Source organism: Sturnira hondurensis, unplaced genomic scaffold (genome assembly GCF_014824575.4).
Source record: "Sturnira hondurensis isolate 20B ecotype Veracruz unplaced genomic scaffold, ASM1482457v3 Scaffold0006957, whole genome shotgun sequence".
NCBI lineage: Eukaryota > Metazoa > Chordata > Mammalia > Chiroptera > Phyllostomidae > Sturnira > Sturnira hondurensis.
Genome location: NW_028079588.1, coordinates 115,815 through 139,563, shown reverse-complemented (window position 1 = coordinate 139,563; position 23,749 = coordinate 115,815). Strand labels below are relative to the sequence as shown.

Genomic DNA, 23,749 nt, shown 5'->3' with positions numbered 1-23,749 from the left:
GCTGACTTGCAGAATGACCTGTTGTCCCAGGTGCTTAAACAAGCCACTTGGTATGTGGTTCATAGATTTTCCAACCATTAAATAAGCCTAATATTATGTGTGTATGCGTGTGAGATCAGAGTACTGTAATGAAATCCAGCTTTCATTAATCTATTCCTCTGCCATCTACTCAAAACATAAAATGAATACTCACAAAATAGAAAACAAGTATTGTAATAAGTTTACTACAACTTAACTTGACACTGGACTCTAAAAGACTGTTTTAGTCAGCTTCAGCCATGGAAATGATCTTAAATACTAATGATGGTAGAATTTTCATAATTAAAGCAATTGTTTCATTCGCTGGTGCCAAATTTCTCACTATGAAAAGTATAACATTTAAAGGAACTCATAGTGATCCAGAATGAACATTTGATCTTTTCAGTTAACTGAAGAATATTTCTTCAAAAAAGTATTTTTAGCATAGCTATTTTTTCTTACAAAATGCTTGCTAACTCTTAAACAATTTGTCCTATAGAAAATTTTTTGTGAAAATTTGCTTGAAATTAATCATTTCAGAATTTGTGGAATAATATATGAGAAATGTTTATGTAAGAGTATACATATATATATGTATACATTTTTAAAGCAAGAAGCTTCGAAAATTACAGAAAAGGAGAAAATGCAAGATTCAAAGCACAGATAACTTAAATGACAGCTTATTCACCAATAAGTGGACCATGTTCTAGTAATTTTAGTGCAAATAGACATGTACTTTGTGGCACATGGGCCACCTATAGAATGAGGGGCCCTTGTGTGAAAGGTCAAGGACAGAAAATCACAGGAGACTTTACAGTGGGTCCTCAACTCAATATAAATAAAAACAAAGGTGTTGTGTTTACTGAGAACTGGTCCCTCCATTTTCTTTCTCTACTTCAGTGTGGCAACGATGTTCAAAAATTTGGCCACACAATTTGTAAAGGTTTATGAAGCGTTGAACATACTTGATAATATTTATCATGTTTACACACAGATTTTGTAATATTTACCTTGCAATCTATATAAATATAAAACTGTGCACAGCTGGACACGAACACTGATCTACTCGCCGAACTTTTTTCCAAGTTCCTTGACATCGAGGATTGCCAACTGCTTGCCAATGGAGAGTCTGATTTCTAAAAAAATATTTTGAAAATGTTACTAGACTAAAAGCAAACCAAAGGAAATTCTAATTTACAAAATTATACATTGAAGGTTTTTAAAACTAAAAACTCCAGGTAGTTTTTGTTTGTTTGTTCTTGTTTTTAGATTTTGAAGTACATTGTAAATTGAAATTTTAAAAAATGATCACAAACCAAGGTGTAATCCTTTCCACCTCTTTGATTCCATGATTAAAAAAATAGGAGAAGTGGGATTATTGAAATTATGTTTTTATAATAATAAAAATAATATATTTTATTAATATAAGTATAAATAAATAATATTTTTAAGATTTTATTTATTTATCTTTAGAAAAGAAGGGAAGGAGAGAGGGAGAGAAATATCAATGTATAGTTGCTTCTCGTGCATCCCCTGCTGGGAACTGGTCTGCAACCCAGGCATGTGCCCTGACTCGGAATTGAACCGCGATCCTTTGGTTCGCAGGCCCGTGCTCAATCCACTGAGCTACGCCAGCCAGGGCTGAAATTATTATTTTTAAAGTCAGTGGAACCTCAGCCAGAGTTTAAGGTACTTTATGGATACAAATGAAATTATAAATTCATTTCAAGTCAAGATATGGATGAGGTATTCAGAAAAATAATAAGTGTAAATATTAAGTTTCTATTTCATATGAATTCCTTACCCAGTTTACTGTTCATATGGTGTACTCAATACAGAGACTGTTAGGTACAAGTGACTAACAAATGAGAATTCAAGTTATTAAGCATTAAAACACAACATGGGAATAATGAGTAACTGGAAAGGTCCACATTTTACTTTCTAATCTGTATTTTTACCAGTTCCATCTGACATACTTAAAATCATAATCCACGCCCAGAATTCTACCCTTCCCTTAGTTACAAACAGTGTTATCAGATTTAACTGATAAATGAGTATAGGACTTGCATAGTTTTCAACATGTTAAAATGTTTTCAAGGATCAATTCTTTTGGACAATCTATAGATTTCTATAGTTTGTGACCTTGCAAAGCTGATCCCACCACAATCTCAATCATTATCTTAGGACTCCACTGAGCAGCGGTTCTGAACCTGCTGTAGAATGAGTCATCACGGCGGGGGTCAGCAATCTACCACCCATGAGTCAAATCCAGCCCACCCCCTACTTTTCTGTAGACACTGTAAAGAGTTGAATGAAAATGGAAATAATATTTTGTGATACATGAAAATCATACGAAATTCAAATTTTGGTGTTTACTAAAATACAGTGTTACTAGAACAAAGCCAAGCTCATCAGCTTACATAGTGTGTCTGGCTGCTTTTGATGCGGAGTTGAGCACTTATGACAGAGCCTCTGTTCCCACAAAACCAAAAACATCTATCACTGGCCTCGTACAGAAAATATCTGCTAACACCTGACCTGGGAGATTGTTAAAAATCTACCCCAAAAAAATACTGATTCAGGAGGGGCTCAGAAATCTGTATATCTTATTTTATATTTTAATTTAATTTAATTTCAGTACTGACCTGAGGATATGTTTGTTGATTTTAGAGTGAGTGAAGGGAAATAGAAAGAGAAACAAACATCGATAGGTTGCCTCCCATATACTCCCCTACCAGGGCAAAAATCCACATGTTTTAAATCACCATCCTAAGAGATTCTAAATCAAATGGGCTTTGGAACAATCAGGTCTTTAGTTGTCATTTAGGAGCTAAGCCTGAACCCCAATATCCAGATTTGCCCCCTCACCCTTCATTTCTGATGAAGAGCCTCTAAGTTCCATAGTGTGAACTGGGCCTTGAGCTCTGGACTGGCCAGGAGGAGGGGTCTCCTCACTCAATGTTTGACTCTCCATGTCATGCCTTGCTATGTCCCCTACCAGTCAGCTGTTTAGGACATGCAGAGCACACATCTCTCCAAATGACTAACTAAAAACGTCCTGGCCCTGGCTGGTGTGGCTCAGTGGACTGAGTGCTGTCTGGTGAATCAAAAGGTTGCTGGTTCAGTTCCCAGTCAGGGCACATGTCTAGGTTGAGGGCCAGGTCCCCGGTTGGGGGCACGTGAGAGGCAACCAGTTGACGTGTCTCTCACACATCGATGTTTCCCTTCCTCTCTTTCTCCCTCCCTCCCCCTCTAAATAACTAACTAAATAACTAAATAAAATCTTTAAAAAATAAAAAGAAAGAAAGAAAAGTCTTTCAACCCACTTCCCTCACTTACCCATCAGAATCCAGGCCATCTCCAGAACAACGGAGACTCACAGAGTTCATGGCTGGAGGTTGACAGTCAACACACACTGTGTACCCCTCTCGTAGGTACTGCATCCATCGTGTCAGGGGACGGTTTTCCAGGGCGCAGTGATGAGTCAGTGACTCGGTCTTGAACTCCATACAGTATCTACAGCAGAAAAAAGACCAATTTCATTCACTGTATTTGTATATACATATTTTTAAAATATATTTTATTGATTATGCTATTACAGTTGTCCCATTTTCCCACCTTCACTCCACTCCAGCCTGCACACCCTCTGCCACCCACATTCCCTACCTTTAGTTCATGTCCATGTGTCATTCAGTGTATTTAGAGGTGGCCAACTGCTACAGAAAGTCTTAGGAAGCTTGTCATCCCCAAGGACATCTGCACAGGTCACACTTCGGTCATAGGACACCTTATGACAGTTCTCATTCACTGATCTATTATGGTATCCAGGAGACAACTGTAGTGAAACTTGAAGCTCTTTTTCAACCCATGACTGAATTATCTGGTCAACATGAATATGCAAAAATTCAGATATCCTGTACCCTATCTAGACTAACCACTAAATTGTGTATATAAAAACTCATTCCAGTAGAAAAATAGTCCTCGATCACTTTGCTGACATTTTTAAAATATATTTTATTGATTATGCTATTACAGTCCCATTTTCCCCCCTTCATTCCCCTCAACCCTGCACACCCCCTCCCACTCACATTCCCCCCTGGCCATGGGTCATACATATAAGTTCTTTGGCTTCTACATTTCCCATACTATTCTTAACCTCCCCCTGTCTATTTTCTACCTACCATTTATACTACTTATTCTCTGTACCTTTTCCTCCTCTGTCTCCCTCCCACTCCCACACTGATAACCCTCCATGTGATCTCTATTTCTGTGATTCTGTTCCTATTCTTGTTTCCTTTTTTTTTTTTTTTGCTTTCTTTATGTTCAGTTGTTGGTAGTTTTGAGTTTGTTGTCATTTTACTGTTCACAGTTATCTTAGATTAAGTCCATTTAACATTTCATACAATAAGGGCTTGGTGATGATGAACTCCTTTAACTTGACTTTATCTGGGAAGAACTTTATCTGCCCTTCCATTCTAAATGAAAACTTTGCTGGATAGAGTAATTTTGGATGTAGGTCCTTGCCTTTCATGACTTTGAATACTTCTTTCCGGCCCCTTCTTGCCTGCAAGGTTTCTTTGGAGAAACCAGCTGACAGTCTTACGGGAACTCCTTTGTAGGTAAGTGTCTCCTTTACTCTTGCTGCATTGAAGATTCTCTCCTTATCTTTAATCTTGGGTAATGTAATCACCATGTTCCTTGGTGTATGCTTCCTTGGATCCAACTTCTTTGGGACTCTCTGAGTTTCCTGGACTTCCTGGAAGTCTATTTCCTTTGCCAGATTGGAGAAGTTCTCCTTCATTACTTGTTTAAATAAGTTTTCAATTTCTTGGTCCTCTTCTCCTTCTGGAACCCCTATGATTTGGATGTTAAAATATTTAAAGATGTCCTGGAGGTTCCTAAGCCTCCCCTCACTTTTCTGAATTCTTGTTTCTTCATTCTGTTCTTGTTGAATGTTTCCTTCTTCCTTCTGCTCCAAAATGTTGAGTCCCGGTTTCCTTCCCATCACTGTGGGTTCCCTGAACATTTTCCTTTATTTCACTTTTCATAGCCTTTACTTTTTCCTCTGTTTTGCAACCACACACAACCATTTCTGTGAGCAGTGATTACCAGTGTTTTGAACTGTGCTTCTGATAAGTTTTTTATCTTTTGTTGCTTAGTTGTATTTTGTCAGTAGCTTTGATCTGTTCTTTCATTTGGGCCACTTTTTTGGTCTCAGCACGCCTGTTTTGTAGTAAGGGGCAGAGCCTTAGATGTTCACCAGGGCAGGGCAAACCAAATGGCTGTGTTATGATGCTGTCAGTGGGGGAGGGGTCCAAGAAGGAACAATGTCTCTTGCTCAGCTGTCAGCTAGCCTTCAGTCACTTTTTCTGCTACCCAGAAGCAAATTGGTCCCTTCTGCTGTTGATTCCTGGGTGGGTTTGTGTATGTTCTAGGACCCTGTGGGCCTCTCCAACAAGCTCTCCTGTGAGGCTGGGAGTTTTTTCCCGCCACCACAACCCTCACCAGTTTTTCCAGTCAGAGGTTTTGAGGCTTTATTTTCCCACTCAGGAACCCTAGGTTGCACAGTCTGTCTTGCTCCCCAATTTTCCTCCCAGTTTATTTCTGTGCAAATGTGGGACCACCTGCTCCACCAGCCACTGCCCCAGCCTGTCTGCCAGCTGCTGCCTTGCCAGGAGTCCTCTCTGCCTGGTTGCCCATTTCTGCCCTTCCTACCAGTTTGGATATTTCTTCTTTAATTCCTTGATTGTCAGACTTCCATACAGTTCAATTTTCTGTCAGTTTGGTTGTTATTTGTTTTTAAATGTCATTCTCCTTCTTTTGGTTGTGCAAGGAGGCATAGTGTGTGTGCCTTTGCCTCCATCTTGGCTGGAAGTCAACTTTGCTGACATTTTAATGAATTATATAAATTGAACAAGATCTTGCTTGAGTCTGAGAACATGTGAGTACTAGGAGGGCTCGTCCTTGACACCCAGGCCAGCAGCAGCCCCACAGATGCTCTCAGGGCCTTCCCTACACTCCCTACCCAGCTCACCTACATGGCTGGGATTATGATATGAGTTTTGACTTGAAGTCAAACATCACAGTTATATTGGGTGTCACAGGTGAAAGGAAATGGGAAACAAAACACGTTTTTCTGTGACAGAGACTATTGTCACCTCTTACTGGACTGTGGAAAACTCTTACACTATATGTGACTAGATTGAGGGCCCCACATACGGGTGAATATTTCAGTCTTGTTCTTAAAAGCAACACAATTTTATAATTCTTTGGAAAAATAAGACATCATAAGAAACCCTGAATGTTGCATTTTAGGTTCTACTTATGCTAAAATGGGCTAGTTTTTCATGTATAGAATTATGAGCAATAACAGAACAGTGTTCGCAGCATCTGCTTCAGTGAAGATCTCTTAACATGGTAAGTACCATTTATCAGGTAACTTAAAGTACTGAGGCAGAAAATCCTGTGATGCAGCTTCAGTCAACTTCAGACAGCTGAAGCCAGACATCTCTCTCTTCAATTTTTCTCTCTAATTAAATTGTCATAAGAAGCCATGTGGTAGGTATTGGTATTCTCATTTTTCAAGACAAAAAAGCTGAGGTGGCTGCTGAGCAGCAGTGTAGGGGTTTGAACATGCAGCTGCCGGGTGTCCCTGCTCTGACAGAAGAGTAGACTTGTAGTGAGCACAGAGGTTCCTCCCAGCCTGTGCCACGAGTCTATCACCTGCAGACAATAGAAATCCACAGAACTCAGGTTGGGGCCACTTTTGAATTCACCAAACAGAGGTGGTGCTGGAGTCCATGGTCCCATGAAGATGGTAAGAGGAGCCTCCTTAGTGTGAGTGACAGTAACATCAACTCATTTTTATGCAGCACGTTTCTTTTTAGAGATTAGACCTCAGAGACAGATAAATCTTTAAAGGCCAGCAAAAACAAGGGGGTGCTGAGTACTTGCCCAACTCCATGGCAAAATTGTTTTTACCCAAAGGCAATGAACAAGTGACAGAGGAAAACCCATTACACCATGTTGACCTCTGTGGTCAAGTGACAAAAAACATAAGTTAAAAAAAAATCTAATTACCCGGTGTCCTCTGTGTCTGTAGACCACTGTGGGGAGACAACTGGTCTTGTTCTCTCTTTGTTGAAAGCAGAGGTAGTTATGAAGGCAGGGACTAGAAAAAAAATTGACATTGAACACATGTAGCCTAAAGTACTCAGAGCGATGTTTGCCAAGCTTGGTTTCAAATCTGTCAAAAGTGCTCTGTATTTCAAGCCAAAGGTCTGTGGCACACCATCAGGGAGTGAAGAGGGGCTACATTCCAGTGTCCCCAGGACCCAGTGGTAAAGATTTGTGCACACACAGGTGAGTGGGGAAGGGACTGCAGGCCTGGGGAAGTGGGCTTGTCTACAGGAATAACGGCACTGAAGAGTCAGGGCCCAGGGGAACAGCCCAGAGGAGATAAGAAATGATGGGGGTTGGAAAACCAAGGAAAAACATGATGTAATATACAAAGGGGGAGAATATTTTAAAAAATGAAAGGTAGAGGAATACAGTAGAAAGGGGGAAGATAGGAAGAATAGAGCAAAAGAATAAAACAGAGAGAGTGGAGGAGGAAAGGACAGAGGAAGAAGGCCAAAGAGAGTAAAAGGGGGTAGAAGGAGGGAAAATGATGACCAGAGACAGAGAAAATAAGAATGGGGGGAAAAACAGAAAAAGCAAAGGAAGGAAGTGTGAGTGCTTCCCACATCTTCTGGTAAACACAGACTGGAAGCTTCGCTGCCAAATGCATAGCCTGATGGCTATGAGAGGGTGTGGCTGCCAGGTATCAGCCAGCACAGCACTCTCCCTCTGCCCACCTGAGGAAGGCAAGGCCTAAGTCATCCTCTCCTCTTCCCTCTCCTCCCCACACCCTCCCCCACCTCTGACGCTCTGGGTTGGAGAAGAGAAAAGGAGCCAGGAATTCTTTCTCCCCACCTTTGTTCCTTCTGTAATTTTATTTTGTTTGTGTGTCTCCTTCCTATTTCATTTCTAAGTCCAAGGAAGCACCTGTCACTCTGTGTAGCACCTGTAGATAACCTTTGGATTCCACTGTGCTGTCAATTCAAGGAAGACAAGGTTTTACCTCATTCATCACTGTGGCCCTTACACATTTATGCACTTAATAAGTGTGTGTGCAATGTGCCAATGAGCAAATGAATGAAGTCCCAAAACTGCCACCAAGGCACATGGGTCCTACTTCCCCATGGTCTTCTGTTCTTGTACCAAGCCTTGCAGCTAAAATGGCTCAACAAAATCCTTCCTCCCTTTCCTTTCAGAAATGGGACCACCCCAGGAAGGGTACATACCAGCCGATGTTGGCTTTTGGATGTGAAAGTCATCATCAACATGAACACAATAGCGGGAGGGGACAGGGTGCAAAACTGATGCCTCAATCTTACATGTTCATCTTACCTGGCTCCTTACTGCCACAGGATGGCAGCCTTAATTCTGTTCTAGATTTTCTTAATGAGGAGACATTTTAATACTACTAGGGAATGTACGACAAGAATGGCCTAACACCTAGCAGCCACTTGCCCTTGGGATTTCAGGATTATCCTTGTCTCCTACAGTTTGATGCCTAATCTCTCCAGTAAAAAACTTCCTACATCTTGCATTAGCCCTAGCAGCCCAGCTGTGTGGCTCTTTCTTGCCACACTAAGATGTTTAATTGTTTGCCAAAGAGAACACATCGTGCTTTCTAAATATTACCACAGCTTTTGAATTTCAAAATCCACAGACAATCTAAAGGACGAGTGACTGCACGTATGCCAGGATCCCTCTCTGTTTCTCTTAGATCTAATGCTCAGAAACACGGACATCTAAAGGATTTTAGTTTTCCCATGTATTATTATTTCCAGTTCTGTTCTTCTGATGAATGTATGTGTTTATTTGCTAAGTGAAGAATGGGTAGCATTATATCAGGTAAACTATAACATTTTTGGGATGTGTTTCTTTACTCAAAACATTTACTTGATGTAATTTGTATTGCATATAGTATCACAGAAGTTCATAAGCATACACACTAATTCATAGCTCAGGAAAAAATGAGGTTAGAAAGGAGAGGGCAAGTATATGCCTAGAGGTGCTGATATAAAGTCCTCAGAAATGTTTTAGAATAATAAAAATAAAAGTTAACAATCATGCATTTTTAAGTTTCCGGGAACAATGCAAAGCACTTTACATGTGTTAATTCAGTTAATTCTCACCACACCCTCTGAGGTAGATCCTATTATTTCCCCATTTCACAGATGAGGAAATTGTGGCACAGAGAGGGGAAGAAATGTGTTCAAGGCTCATGTTGAACTAGGGGAGTACCTGGCCTCGCCTCTAAACCATGCTCCTCATTGCTGAGCTCCATGGTCTCTATTATAATGCTGACCACAAAATTTCACTATTTTATAAGCCATATTTCCCATGAATTACTTACATTCTACTTTATTTTCCCTTTCTGTCCCTTAGCACAAAGTCTAAAAGTAGGAAGTGGGCATGGGTGGGGTGGGGGCTATGGCTCAAGAATGCCGTGGGCACTGGGCACAGATTAACGCCTATCCCAGGATGGCACCTCTGTAGCCCACTTATTCAGGATGAACTTCCACATTTTGTGTTACCGAGCCTCACCAAAGTTTTGTAAAGATGTGTTCTGATGAGGTTTCCTCATCAAAAATCAGGGGCTCCCAGAAGTTAAAGGGAAAATGAATAGTAAGTGACTGATCAAGGACTCAGCAGAGAAGGTAGCTTCTGTTTTTGTGAGACCCAGTACCCATAGTCAGTGTCAAGCCTCTGTGGTTATGACTCTTGATAAAAACAGCCTGGTAGCCCTAGACTCTGTGTTCTGTGTGTCCTGACCCCTCACCCTCCTGATAGGGCACATCGTCCTCCCATGAGTCCTCAGGAAAGTAGCCCAGAAGCCAGATTGCCTGCGCATCTCCGATTCAGTGCCGTAATCTCCCCCGCAAGTGTAACTGTCATTACAGGAAGAGCGGCAAGTAATTTAGAAACTATTTTTGCCTCCAGTCCTGCTTCTGCTTATGTGTGGAAGCCCATAGCCGGGTGCGAGGAACAAAGACTCAATAAACGCTAGTACCCCTCCTTTCCCCTCCTGGCAACAATGTTCAAATGTAATAGATTCTTTGTTAACAGGCCCTTTGCCAACTTCCCTGGCATCCATCAACCTGCCATTGTTGGGTTTTACAACAACTTCCACTTCTAAAAGGTGGTACTGCACATACTTTGAACATGAAAGTAAATTTAATTTGCTTTGAGAATTTCATAAAGCCCTCTGACACAGTGGGGTGTCACAACAGCAGGCTTAGAACTCCCACTCTGAAGATTTCATGGAAAACAGGATAGAATAAAAATCTGACCAATGACACCAGCCTGCACGCATACAGTTGATAATGCACATTCATCTCCTTGCAGGAGGAAAACACATATAAAAATTGTCAGTATGTACAACAGATACAGTCACGTGGCTTTTGGGGTTTGTTTTTTTATGAAAAAAGATAGTCAAAATAGGCTTTAAATGAAACAGGTAAAGTGCAATGCTACTTGATCATTAATAAGAGCACTTCTGTGATCTCGTTTCATTCACTGGCCTAGCAGGGCTTTTATGTTTCTATTTAGCATTACCAGAATCTATAACTGCAATTTTAGGTCTAATGATAACAGTTAACAGCAAAACTACACCAACTGTGGGGCAGAGGTGGGGGGAACCCACAGAATTTAGAGCCCTGAGATCCAGGATTGAATTCTGCTAGTCTTTCACCTCTCTGAGGTCCCAGGACCTCCTGCACAAAGGATAATGCTGAGGTTCTACCTGCGTGAAGGCAGCATAATGGCCCCCCAAAGATGTCCACGTCCTAACGCCCCACACCTGTGAATATGTTGTGTTATGTGGCAAAGAAGAACTGAGGTGCTACTCAGTGGATCTTAAATAAGATTATCCTGGATTGTCCAGGTGGCCCATTAAAAATAAGAGTCAGAAGAGAGTCCTAGAAAAATGTGACAGTGGAGGAAAGAGAGAGAGACGCACTGTTGCTGTGGAGCTGGAAGAAGGGCTATGAGAGAAGGAATGTGGACGATGGAAAAGGCAGAAAATGCAGCGCTATCAACACCTTTTTCAGCCCAGCGAGACCGTGTCTGGCTTTTGGCTTCAGAAATGTAAGATAATGCATTTCTGTTGCTTAACTCACTAAGTTTGCGGTAATTTTTATCCATAACTTTCTGAGGTATTGACAAAAAGTGATGCAATCACACCCTGGTGTTTTTCTCTAGAACATGCCTTCTGAGCATGAATCTCTTCTCTCAGTGTTCTTTGCCATTTTGTGAGGCTGAGGATTTCCCAGTTCATTAAGCCCTGTTCCATTGGGATGATGAGTCATCCCCTCCGTCTATCACTTAGCAAGAAGAAACCAGGCTGCACCTTCAACATTCTGCTCAGAAATCTCCTCAGCTAAATATCCAAGTCCATCACCTACAAGTTTTACTTTCCACATGACTGCAATCCCATTAAGCTTTCTACCCCTAATGACAGGGACCGTGAAAAGGTGAGGAAGGGGATTTCCCCTCAGAGCCTGCAGGAGGAAGCACAGCTGACTCACTTGGGTTAGCCCAGTGAGACCTGCATTGGATGACGATCCCACAGCACTGTAGGATAATAAATTTGCATTCTCATAAGCCACTAAGCTCATGGTCATTTGTTTCTGCAGCCACAAAAAACTCAAATACTCTCTTACAAGATTGCCCTGAACACTGAATCAATGCCTGTAAAGACTCTTTGCCACACAAATGTGAGGGCCAGTGAGCCATGTAACAAAGGCTCCTCCTGCTCTGTGAACAGGAGGCCTGCAGGGGCAGGTAAGAACAGGCATGCAGGTGGCCACAAAGCAGGACCTAGAGCCCTAGGTAGAGGTGGGCGCCCCTCTCAAACAATCCCTCACCCACCTTCACGTCCATCATGGTGCTGACTCAGCACCTCCAGTTCTAAGTGACAGTGATATGTGTCATTCAAGTTTGCACCTCTCCAAATCCAGCACAGTGCCAGGATGCCATAGGTGCTCAGGGAATCTTAAGGAAACACATAAATGAAGGCACAGGAGCTGGGGTGAAACTGGGCCTACGGGGCCTGGAGAATCCACCCCCTTGGATTTTCACATTACCATCTCTCATTTCCCTCCTCCCCTTCCCCCACCCCCAGCAGTCCATCATTTACCAACATGTATTCCACAGGACACTCTGATGAGCAGCACAATCTTCTGGAGGCTTTGCTACAATGCAGAGAGCTGGGCCCAGCTCCAGTGACTGTGGGTCTGGGGGTCCAAGGAACCTGCATTTCCAGTGAGTTCCCAGGTGAGGCTGAGGCTGCTGGTCTGGGACCACACTTAGGAACCAGCTAAATTGGAATATTCGAGGCATTCTGTTCTCCCTGGTCAGCTTGTGACAGGAGCCATCACTGACCTCCCAGCTGAAAAGTGGACATCAGGGAGCAAAGACAGGGTGGTGAATGGCCCTGCCCCAAGTAAAGATTTCTCCTCTCTTCCCAAGGTGAGAGATTTCGTTTGACCATATTGGGAAAGGAGGCCATTACATTAGGTACAGCTATTTCCTGTTGGGGTTGTATCAGAGTCACTAACACCTTCTGGGGAGTCACCTAAGAAGACTCCTGCTTCTTAAAAATCCTATTGTAGGGTTTGGTGGAAGATGTGGGGAAGAGGGGTGATTTGGAAATGCAGGGACATTGAAGGTAGGAAGGGCTATGGATTTTACCCCATCAGAGGACAGAGGGGTGGACATCTCCAGACAGAGAACCCCAGAAAGCAAGGTGTGGACCTCATACTGGCTGGTGCCCTTGACCTAGGTTTCATAGCATTCTCTCTGTGACCTTCCTGTCCCCTTCCCTGTGACCTGCACAGTCCTGTTAGAAGGCTCTCCAGGGCTGAGAAGGGTCTGTGCCAGCCAGGTGCAACACTGGATGTGCTGAAGGACTACCTTCTAGCAGTCAAACTCGGTAGTAAATGAATGGAGCAAGCTGCTTTTCCTGATAGAACAACCATAGGTTTTTGGATGACCAAAGTCATAAAAAAAAATCAGTCATGTCCAACAGTGACTCCCTCCTGAGCCTTTTCTGCAGCATTTCTGCAGAGTAATGAGTGGGATGTGATTTTGTACTGTGGCCGATTCTGTGCGCACTAAAATATGTCCCCGTGAGCCCACTGTGACACCTGTGTCCACGGGAGGCTCCACCTGGCCCTTCCTTTCACCACCACCAGGGCAACCTTTTTAAATGAACATCTGATCATGTTGGCCCCAGCAGAAAACATCCCAGTGGCCTTCCAGGCCTTTTCCTGTAAAGACCAGCATCTTGAACAAGGCGCTCCAAGGCCCTACACTGGAAGCAGGGAAGGGGTGTCCTCTCTCACCTCCCACCTTGCTCTCGGTTCTCTGTGTTCTACAAATGAGCCAAGGTGGCCAAGTGTTGTTTACTTCCTCACAGCAGGCTGAAACCTGGTAACTCCAAAGCCTGTTGGCTTCAAACTCAATTTTTTCTATACACAATTGTTTTAAAAATAGCCAAACAAGCACACTTTTAGCCATTTAGGCCTGGTCTGCTTTGCATATCCTATGAAACTACACCCAGCATCTGTTGGCCACTCGTAAGCTATTATCTTGTGGTTCCAAGACCCCACTATGTTAAAGCCCTTGCCCTTCACAGCTCTGTGACCCAAGAATCCTGGTCACGCCGCTCAGCTGACATCAACTAGACACACAAGCCCTGGCATGCTGACGCCTCTCCTTCCATTCTGGATGGTGGTCCCTATACCACAGCCTCTGGACTTCTGTGTCACGAAACCCCAACACTTGTGGTCAAATGTTTTTCCTAGATCGGCCTCAAACCTCTTAAACCCCTTCTCCCTGACTATCTGGTTCACCATGCTGGTCTCTCAGCCTCACCCCCAATCCTCAGGGAGGCCCCTCCCCTCCCACTTCTGTGGCTTCCCTCCTCCCTGAGAACCAGAGGCAATCAGCTAAGACACACTCTCAGGTCCACACCTCTCATGTGGTTGGGACCAGCTGGACCAAAGTGCAGCTGTAATTTTCTGAGATTAATTTCCCAGGATGATCAGATGAGCATCTCTGCCTCCCCCTAGACAGTGACCTCTCTAGACACATCAGTGGTCTCCCTGTCAGCTTCCCTCACCGTTGTAACCCTGCCCACCCCCCACCCTCCCAGGGCCTGGCATGCAGCCCGCGGCATGCAAAAGGGAACACAGTGGCTTAATGAGGGTCATGCTGTCATGAAACTTTCCAAGTTCCTATGAAAAACATATGATCTTCGCTCTCCTGAGAATCAGTGCTTTGCTCTAACGGGTTCCATCCAGATCAAAACATCGATACTGGCCTTTCTGCTTATTTCTTTTAGGAGTGGGCTTACTTCTTTGTGAGCTTATTTGTTTGTGAGCTTATTTGTTTGTGAGCTTCATGTGGCTCCAGACTCACTAAGAAGCTGACTCCTGCCACCTCCAACTGGCCACCCCACAACCAGAATGACGTTTCCAAGTCACAGATCTGATCACACCAGTCACAATCTAGATGGCATGAGAGCAGAGGCAGGTGATTCAGGAGGATAATTCTATCATCACTGGGAAATGTGTAATGTTTCTCCTATTTTCACGAGCATGTCAGTGTTGGTGATTACACAGAAATTACAGTGAGAAGTGAACTAGAGTTATCCTTACCAGACAGTCACTCCGCTGTGTGAAATATCATCGCCTTACCTGAAGTCCTCTGTCACCAGTGTGACTGAGTTTGCTGAAAACCACTGAGTCTGTGTATGAGAAGGGGCCACCCCTGGCTTATAAACACAGGGAGGAAATAGCAGGGATGGGGCTGGGGGACATGTACGCAGCTGACCGGTAATTCCTTTATCAAGCATTTCCTGAGCTTCATATCTACTCCCCACAGACTGGCCCACCCCAGTGGCTGCAGCGTGGAACTTTCCCTGCTCAGCACCTGACCCTTTAGGGGACCGAGTGCAGGGAAGTCATCAAAGACCACAAAGGCAGCAGCAATGTGCAAACCTCTGCTGTTTACCGAAAGCGTGCCCGCAGTCCTGGCCCTGCGGTGTCGAGTACTCCAAGCAGCCCGCTCTCTCTTCCAGAGCCGGGCAGGGCGCGCCTCCATTCTGGGGCTCCTGCTGCACCAGGCGCCTCCGCACTCGGGCCATCGGCTTACACTGGTCAGCACAGCCGCTCCAGGGGCTCCACTCCCCCACGATGCATGGGCGAGCTGAAAAACAGCACCAGGAGACGGTCACCCGGGGAACCCAGCAAGCTGCCTGCCAGCCTGTTCCCTCCCATGTAACTGGCGTCCAGCCCACTTGAATCGTGTCAGCAGGGACACCAGGTCTCACCAGGCCCCCTTTGACATTGACCCCACTGCCCTGATGGTTAACTGATAACCGGGTACCTCTCAGAGGCAGGCAGAGACTCAGGGACCATGGAGGTGGGTCTGAGCCAAGGACACACCTAAGTAAAGAGACCACTCCTTTAGAGTACTTCCTCATACTCCTGGGCTTAGTTTAGATCTTGGCTTTGGTTTTTCCTTGATTGTAACTTTACCCTCTCCTTCCCAGAATGTTTTTTGATTGTAACAGTAATAAATATTTCAGCACCAGGGGACCTCTGCACTCTCAGCTGCTCCTGGATGCTCATTCTCACCCTCAGGGTTCATCAACTCATAAACTAGGAGAGCCGGAGTGTAGACATGAGCAACTAGGGCCCACCGAGGTGAAAAGCATGGCCCCTGGTGGTCATGAAGGGGCCAAGTCAGGGCAAGAGTCTGGCTGGAGCATTAATTCCCTGACCATGACTGTGAAGTCAATGCGGTCACACACTTAGCTTTCCCATTTAAAGTCCTAATGCATCTATAAAAGGATTGTAATGAGTGTTTTAATTGAATTATGTCAGGACTTGAAATTAAATACACGAAAGGACAAGAAAGAAAAGGTATGTACCTCTAAACTAGATGCCAAAACTCTCTCCCACAAAATGTGACCCACCTTCCCTACCACCCTCATACTTGCAAGTCTGCAGAGCCCTCACCAAGAAAGCACCCTATCTTCTCTGAAATCTTGGTTTGCACTTCCGGCAGTTTGTCCTTGAAAACCGAAGAAGTAAAAAGGGTCACACCCAACATAACCACCTTTCAGTAATTCAAAAACTTCAAAGTGTTTTAAAATATGCTTGTATCAATCGTCTAAAACCTCAGAGGGGTCGCACGACTTGGGTCAACTACCTAAAAGAGCAACAGTGAGCCACATTAGAGTTTGGTCCTCGCATCCACCATGCACACACCCTTCGGAAATTCAGTAATGGGTCATTTCCTGCTCCTGTCATCACTTGTTGACCCCTCCCTTTTGACATTTAGGATACCATGATTAAACTGGCCCACAGAACAAGGCATTAAAGAGACTGCCAAGCTAGGACCTGGGTGAAAAGGACTTCTGTCCTTAATTCTTTCAATAACTCTCTTCCCACCCAAATCTCTTCACCTCTTAATCTAGCTATTCCTGCACTTATGTTTGGACTTAAATAATACTTACTAATATACTTTTTAAAAAATACACCTGCTTCAAAGACTAGCATTTTGACATGACAGAATTTTATAATATGGTCGAAGGTTACATTTTTCCCATGTGGAAAAAGATGGCACTGGGGAGAGCAATATGGCTGAATTTTGTCTCCCAGTATTTCTTCAACATTTCTGGTCTCATGTCCAGTGTTTGTTTATTTTATTGGGTTTGACCCACAGTGAAAACTCTCAAATCACAGAATAATCGAATCAATTGTTGTTTCTATTTGGTTAAAGTTGGTCCTTGGCAAAATGCTATGTCCCATTTTTCTGATCCACGAATTTAACAGCCTCGTAAAGAGAATCTAAACATTCCGGGGCTCTGAACAACATCTTGATGGCTTCATGGTAACACAAAAGGAAACAAGTTTTCGTGGACTCGTAGCCTTCACAAAAGCTGTTCCACAAAATATTTTTTGAGTTAGAAGGTTAATCTGAGGTATTTATTCTTAACTGCACACACACAAAAAATCTATTCTTGGTTAACTTGTCAATTTTTGATGATTTGGACTGGAAGGCATTGAGATCACAAGCAGTCTTTGGTCATGGAGGTCAAGGGAAGTATGGAAATTTTGCACAGGCTTATTGCCATGAGTCATATATTAGACTACAGGATAAAAATTCTCCTTTGAACTATCCTATGTTCTTGTCCCCATCCCACTAAGCACATCTAATTTACATCTACATACAGCATGTCAAAATATTATTTTCTTCAAAACTGACTTTCCCAATCTTCACATTTCATTCACCATTACTGGGGCCCAACAGGCTGTTACCTAGCGAGCAGTATGATTACCTTTGACTCCAAGCTTGTCACAGCTTCCTGATGTCTTAAAATGATGGCATTATTTTAGGGGACGGAAGCCTAGATTTAATTGTCCCAGGAAGTTTGGTAAGCCCTTTTCTTCTTCTTCTTTATTTAAACTCAGTGTAATATTCAGGTTGAGTTTCCCCAAAGCACATTCTGAGACATGAATTTGAATGCAAGCCATTTATTGGGGAGGTGATTTTAAGAAGCATAACAAGGAAATGCAGAGCAGAGGCAAAGAAGCAGACGAAGAAGAGAGACCAGGAATATGAAGTAGACACCCAAGTTCCTGCTTTAGGCCCAGTGGGCACCTATGGCCCTCAGCTTGCTGGGAAGTGAGATCATGGAAAGATCCAGAGTATAAGGAATTATCAAGTTTTTCCTGATGCACCAGCTAGTCCCTCCTCCTCAAGTGCTTCTAGTTATCAGACGTCTCTACCATGGCCACAGGGAGAAAGCCAAGAACAGAAAAGTAAGTTATATATTTCAGTAACAGATCTGGGCTCAAGAGCAGGGCACATTTTTAACATGTCCTAACAGGGTATCCAGCCACAGCGATGTACCATGACCTTAAAAGATTTACCACTGATCTTTTTTTTTAAAATTTAAGTGGGGTTTTTTGTGTGTGGTTTGCCATTGAATTGAAACTCCCTGCCGTGTGTGACTGACCTGTGCCTGCCACTCCACTCCCACCTGGCGTCCTCTACCCCCACTGCCTCTGTGCCAAGCTCCACCAGACCACTTGACCCCGGAAGACACCAAACTCTTTCACACTCTGAAACCTTTGTTGTGTGTTCACTCTGCCGGGAATGTTCCTCCCACACTGGGCATGGCTGGGCTCGGCTCATCCTTAGGTCCCAGATGAATTATTTCCCCTCCCAGGAGTCCTTCTCAGGCCAGCCTGGTCAAATCATCTTCCAGCCCCCACTACACACACCCCTCAAAATCATTTCCTCTCAGAGCTCAGTGCTGCTTGCTTTCAAGCAGCTTTATGATTCATAATTACATATTTATTTTTGTTGTTTATTGTGGTTGAGTTTTTTCACTTCATGTCTAGAGCTTGGCACTTGGTAGATACTAAAAAAATATTTGCTGAATGAATGAATGAATGAATGGCTTGGCATGGCATTGGGTAAGTCCCTAAATAATGTTCTACATTGAAATAGACTCTGCTCTGCTCATATTAGTTAGAAGCCACAGCACTGACAGAGGCCCCAGAGTGGGAAGGAAAGGAGAAACTCCCAGAGCCCAAAACATGGGATTCTTCACCTGGCCTAGAGCTGGCCTAGAGCTTCACTCTCCTGGCCATGGCGGCCTCAGAGCAGGTCATTGGAAGGAGCACTGCCTCCTGCGCCTCCAGATTAGAGAGACCCCAGCTTCTCCTGGCAGCCCCACGTCTTCAAATTTTTTCTAACCCATTCCAATCTCCTGCGAGTGCCACATCTGGAACACAACAAGCTTCTTTAATTTTATTATCTTTAGTGTGAAGTGGTTTTTCCTTTTAGCTGAGCCAAATTTCCCTCACTCAAGAATTTCAGAATATGGTGCAAAAAATATCAGTGCCTATCTTATCTGTGCCACTTAGGGACTTCCGCGGCTTCAGCTGCTCCCCTCCCCTGCGGCACAGATTTTCAGGTTGATGACTCGGGCTCTTGGACCATCTTTCTACTGACACTTTCACTCTCAAAATTACCATCGGACTTTTGAGCTTCAGTGAGTTGTGGCAGCCAAAACTAGACACCCTATTTTCAGTTTTTAAAATACCAAAGGGTAATTTAAAAAATATTTTTCTCCATTGCTTTTCTTGATGATGCCAAACACACACACACACAGCAACGACCTAAGCTGGCAGCCATAGTCCTTCATTACATAAGTATAGTTTGAATTACTTCTTCTTAGTGGAAGGCCTTGCTCTTACTCTCATGCAGCTGTGTCTCCTTGGTTAATCACACAGGCACTCACCTCTGTAATCTGGCCCTGCCTTCTTGGCTCTCTGCCACCTCAAAATTAAAGGCCACCCACGATCAAGTGCCTCCTCTCTCACATTGTTGAGTTCATTCATTCCTAAGAAAATATTCTTTTTACACTTTGCACACATCAATGCCATTTATGTATGGCCCTTGCTTCCTGACATTCTATGGAAGAAAAAGAAAGCCCCTTTATCCACACACACACATACACATCCCATGGTGACACAATTTTAAATGTATGTTATCTGCATTATTCTCTCTCCATATGTATACCCTTTTCTGTGAAACTTTGTCAAAACTTCTCTGAAGGTCACGTGAGACTACACTGTCTAAGTTACTATTTATCCAGTGAAAAAAGCTCCAATAAAGTGAGCAAGTACTGTTTTCGTCTTGCAGAAACCATGTTATCTAGCCCCCAGTAGGTTTTTTCTCTTTTGAGACATTAACTGGACAAGTGCATGAAATGCTAGCAAGATGATGAAATGGGCTGCCTCATTTGAAAAATGAAATTTTATGTACCATGTAAACCCAGAAAAAAAGGAGATGCAAATTTAAAAGATAATGATGCTTTTCCTGGATAGTAAGTGTCTCAGTGAGTTATTTTCTTTTGTGCACTTCTATATTTTCTGCAACATGCATTTTGTAGTCAAGGAAGAAAATGCTAGTTTTAAAAGGGTATGTGGATACACCCCAGCTGGCAATGCCCTCTGGAGCCACAGGTAGCGTCCCCTAGGTGGACTCATAGGTTTTGTCAAATGTCATCAAGGCTCCGAGACACCACCAAGGATTGCACAAAGGAGCAGGGCACACTTTTTGTCTTGAAGGAATGCATGGTCGATGGAGAGAGCAGGCTCACTCACTCCACCAGGATTTATCTGGAGCCTACCCTGCGAAGTATGTGCACAGCTTCTCATAAGGCCTCATTTCTCTGAGGTCCAAAAACATAATGTGTTTTAATGTGTGGATTGTGGATCCAGAGTTCCTGGGGTCAAATTCTCTTGATTAGTGGTGTGATTTTGGACCAATTGCCTAACCTCTAACCTCCTGGTTCCCCGAATACCTTGGCCCTAAAGTGAGGTATACAGGCATACCTCATTTTACTGCATTTCACTTTATAGTGCTTTGCAGGTGTGGCATTTTTTAAAAAATGGAAGGCAAGACCTTCCACCAGAAAAAAAGGTTATGACTTGCTTCATTGTGGCTCCCTTTATTGCAGGGGTCTGGAACCAAACCCACAGTATCTCTGAGGTATGCCTGTAACCTTGGTGGGTATGAGACCTGAGTCAGTTTGGAGCTGCGAGGTGCCCACAAGAGGCACAGAGTAAATGCTGGGTAAGCCTTGACAACTTTACCCTCCTTGATTGCTCACCCCAGGGCTGCAGCCAAATCCTGCCTGCTGAATACTGACTGGTGCCAGACCCTGCCCGTGTTTTCTGCAGAGATAAGGTCAGGGGAAGCCACACACTGTCTCTTGGTTCCTCTGGTTCCAGTAAAGCCTCACCTTTCTAAATCATCAAACATTGTGATATCCTTGCTTTGAGTGAGTTACAAAGCCCATGATTTCAAGTACAGTGCCCCGTCTTCCTCCAGCCAGATATGACATCAGGTTTGGCCAGTTGGTTTTTTGCATTCTCTATAAACCTAGAACAGGTTAGCCCATATAGGCTACTCAGTTTTTGTCCCTCTCCGTGTGGGTTCATTATCCCTCTTTCCTGAAATTACTCATCCAAGATCCAATGCAACCCACTATTTCTCTGATCAGGAACTGATCAGGAACCAAGCTGATGAATTAGAGACTGAGGTGTTTCTGAGCCTGACGAGACAGCCCTCCCAGAAGTCTGGCCCTGGGCAGGTAATATGCATCTGCCTCCCTCCTCCACCTGTCCCCTTCTCCCCATCCCTGATCAGGCCAAAGGAGAATTTTCTATCATTTTGGGGGGAGGGGAGGGAGATGCATAGTTGGTATTAAAACCCATGCCATCATCATAACAGGGGGCAGGTGTCCTCTTCTAAATACCTGACACATCACCTCATATTGGTAGTAAAATACCCTGGCTTTAGGACAGGAAAGGGAAAGAAGCTTATCCAAAAAAAGATCAATATGGTAGGTAAATCATTAGTTTTTGATCAGGATTAAAGGAGAATCTAATGTTTTTCAACTGTGTTCTTTCTTCAGCAGTAGGCCCAGGTGAGCTTCAGACATGGACTTGTGACCTCTTCTGCAGAAAGGGGCAGAAGGGGTGCGACTCTCCCAGGCACCAGTTTTCCAGGGAACTGCACAGCGCTGCAGGATACTCTTCCAGGAAGATGCTGAGGACCCCACAAACCCAGGATCCTTGAGGTCAAACCATAACGTCTATGTGGCCTTTAGGGGGGATGTGATTAACAGGGAGCAGGGCTACTTTTATTGCCAGAGCCGGCTTCTATCAGGCACACCTTATTCTCTAGGACTCTCTCACTGTTTCTTCCTTTACCTTCTAACTTAATTAAATCAACAATTATTGAGCCCATACCAGATACTGTAGGAAATGTAAAAATGAAAAAGTTTGATCCTAAAGGAAAATCAGAGAGAATAAAACATAATAGGAACCCTGAGATAAAAATCTTTATCAAGCTCTCTAGATAAAACTGAATTCAGAGAGCAGATGGACCCCTTCCTGTGAGAAGGGCTATGTACCCTGCATGTCCAGAGTCTGGAGGTGAGGCCAGCTGTTCTCCAAGAACAACTTCTGAAGTAGAAAAGTTCCTTCTCAAAGCAAGTCCTGGGTACCGAGTTGGATCATTACATATTCTTCTCTTCATCACCCCTCACCTACCCCTAAAATGCCTGAGGATTAACAGAAAGCAAGCTGTGGAATCCGGCCCAGGGGCGTGCCCCCGGCACCTGCTGGTGCCATTTCTCCAGGTGGGAGGTGGCCCTGAGTTCCTGAGTGGAAGAATTCATCCGGCAGAGTTGTGACCCCGAACCCGTCAAGAAGAGAGGCCTCCAGCACCTTCCATCCAAACTCTGGTGGGAGGGAGGTGCTTTGGAGCAGTATGTCTGGGTACATGGGACTGGAGGCACCCAGGGTAAAGAGCTTGAGGTGTACATAGATGGAGGGGCTGGACGACCCTGGGCAGATGGAGCTGGGTGTACTCGGATACAAGGGGCTGGATGGAGAGTTCCAGGATGGACTTGGGTATACCTAGACGGAAGGATCTGGAAGACCCTAGAATGGAAGGAGCTGGGATGGGGAGGGATTGGAGCGGGCCAGGATAGAGGGGCTGGACCCACCAGAATGAAAGGGGTTATGGGCTGCGGTTCTCAGTGCGTGACCGTGCGCCTCTAGGCTGCGGGCGAATGGCCGGCGCCCCACCCTCGGCCCTGCCACCCACCTGGGCACGCCGTGGCGTAGTCGAAGCAGCAGTCCCCGGTGAGGCGGCAGGCTTGGTCGCAGAAGCATGTCCCGTAGATCCTGTCCAGCCTCCAGCCGCGGACGAAGCAGGCAGGGTCCCGGCCGGGGCAGCAGCGCCCAGTCTCCATGCATCCGGCCGCGGCCCCGGGCCACAGCCGCGCCAGCGCGCACAGCGCCAGCCACAGGGTTCTCATGGCCAGCACTCCGCAGCGCGGGCGAAGCACAGACCTTCGGAACAAGGGCTGACCTCCTCGGAGAGCGGCGACCCCGAGCAGCCTGAGCGGCCCGCCACGCGCAGCTCGGCCGGGCCCTGCCCGGAGCGCAGCCTCCACCCCGTGCACCGCCCCTCCCGGGGGGCGGGTGCTGCGGCCTCCCCGGCCCAGGTGGGGCGCACTCTCCCCGGGCGCCCCGCAATCGGCGCTCGGGGCACCAGCTCCAGCCTACCGGGACCATCTGGGAGCAAGTGGAGAAGCAGGTGCTCTGGGATATCAGCGTCCCGACAGGCAGGCCCACCTACCCTGGCAACAAATTCGGCTTCCTAACGTCTGGGAACAGGTTAGCGAGTGGGCATCGTCACTGTCCGGGCGGCAGACGAAGCGCGCTCCCTGTGCACAAGGGGGTCTCAGAAGCGCAGTGCGCACGGGTCACCCTGACTTCGCCCACGGATGCCCTCACTGCGTTTATTCTGGGACACCAGTCCTTGCGGCCACAGAGGCCCTAGAAATCGAGATATGACCGAAGAAGCATCCTTTCTTACTGCAGCATTTTATAACGGGATGTCCCTACCGGAGGAAAATGCCACTTTGCTTCACTGAAGTAGTGCTTAATGAACAAAATAAACTAAGGAGCAAAATAGAACCAGAGACCTGGAAACGTGGAACAGATTGACA

The 23,749-nt window shown here is 44.9% G+C and overlaps 1 protein-coding gene across 1 annotated transcript; it reads right to left on the bottom strand.

The window, feature by feature from the left end:
* SBSPON (somatomedin B and thrombospondin type 1 domain containing) lies at positions 1 to 23,181 on the bottom strand. The gene is made up of 5 exons (XM_037050922.1): positions 22,840 to 23,181; positions 15,148 to 15,342; positions 7,099 to 7,189; positions 3,358 to 3,534; positions 1 to 1,154 (listed from the first exon to the last, which is right to left on the bottom strand). Exons 1-5 carry the CDS (start codon positions 23,051 to 23,053, stop codon positions 1,037 to 1,039), a joined length of 795 nt encoding a protein of 264 aa, XP_036906817.1. The 5' UTR covers positions 23,054 to 23,181; the 3' UTR covers positions 1 to 1,036.
* Between the last annotated feature and the right edge of the window lie 568 nt (positions 23,182 to 23,749).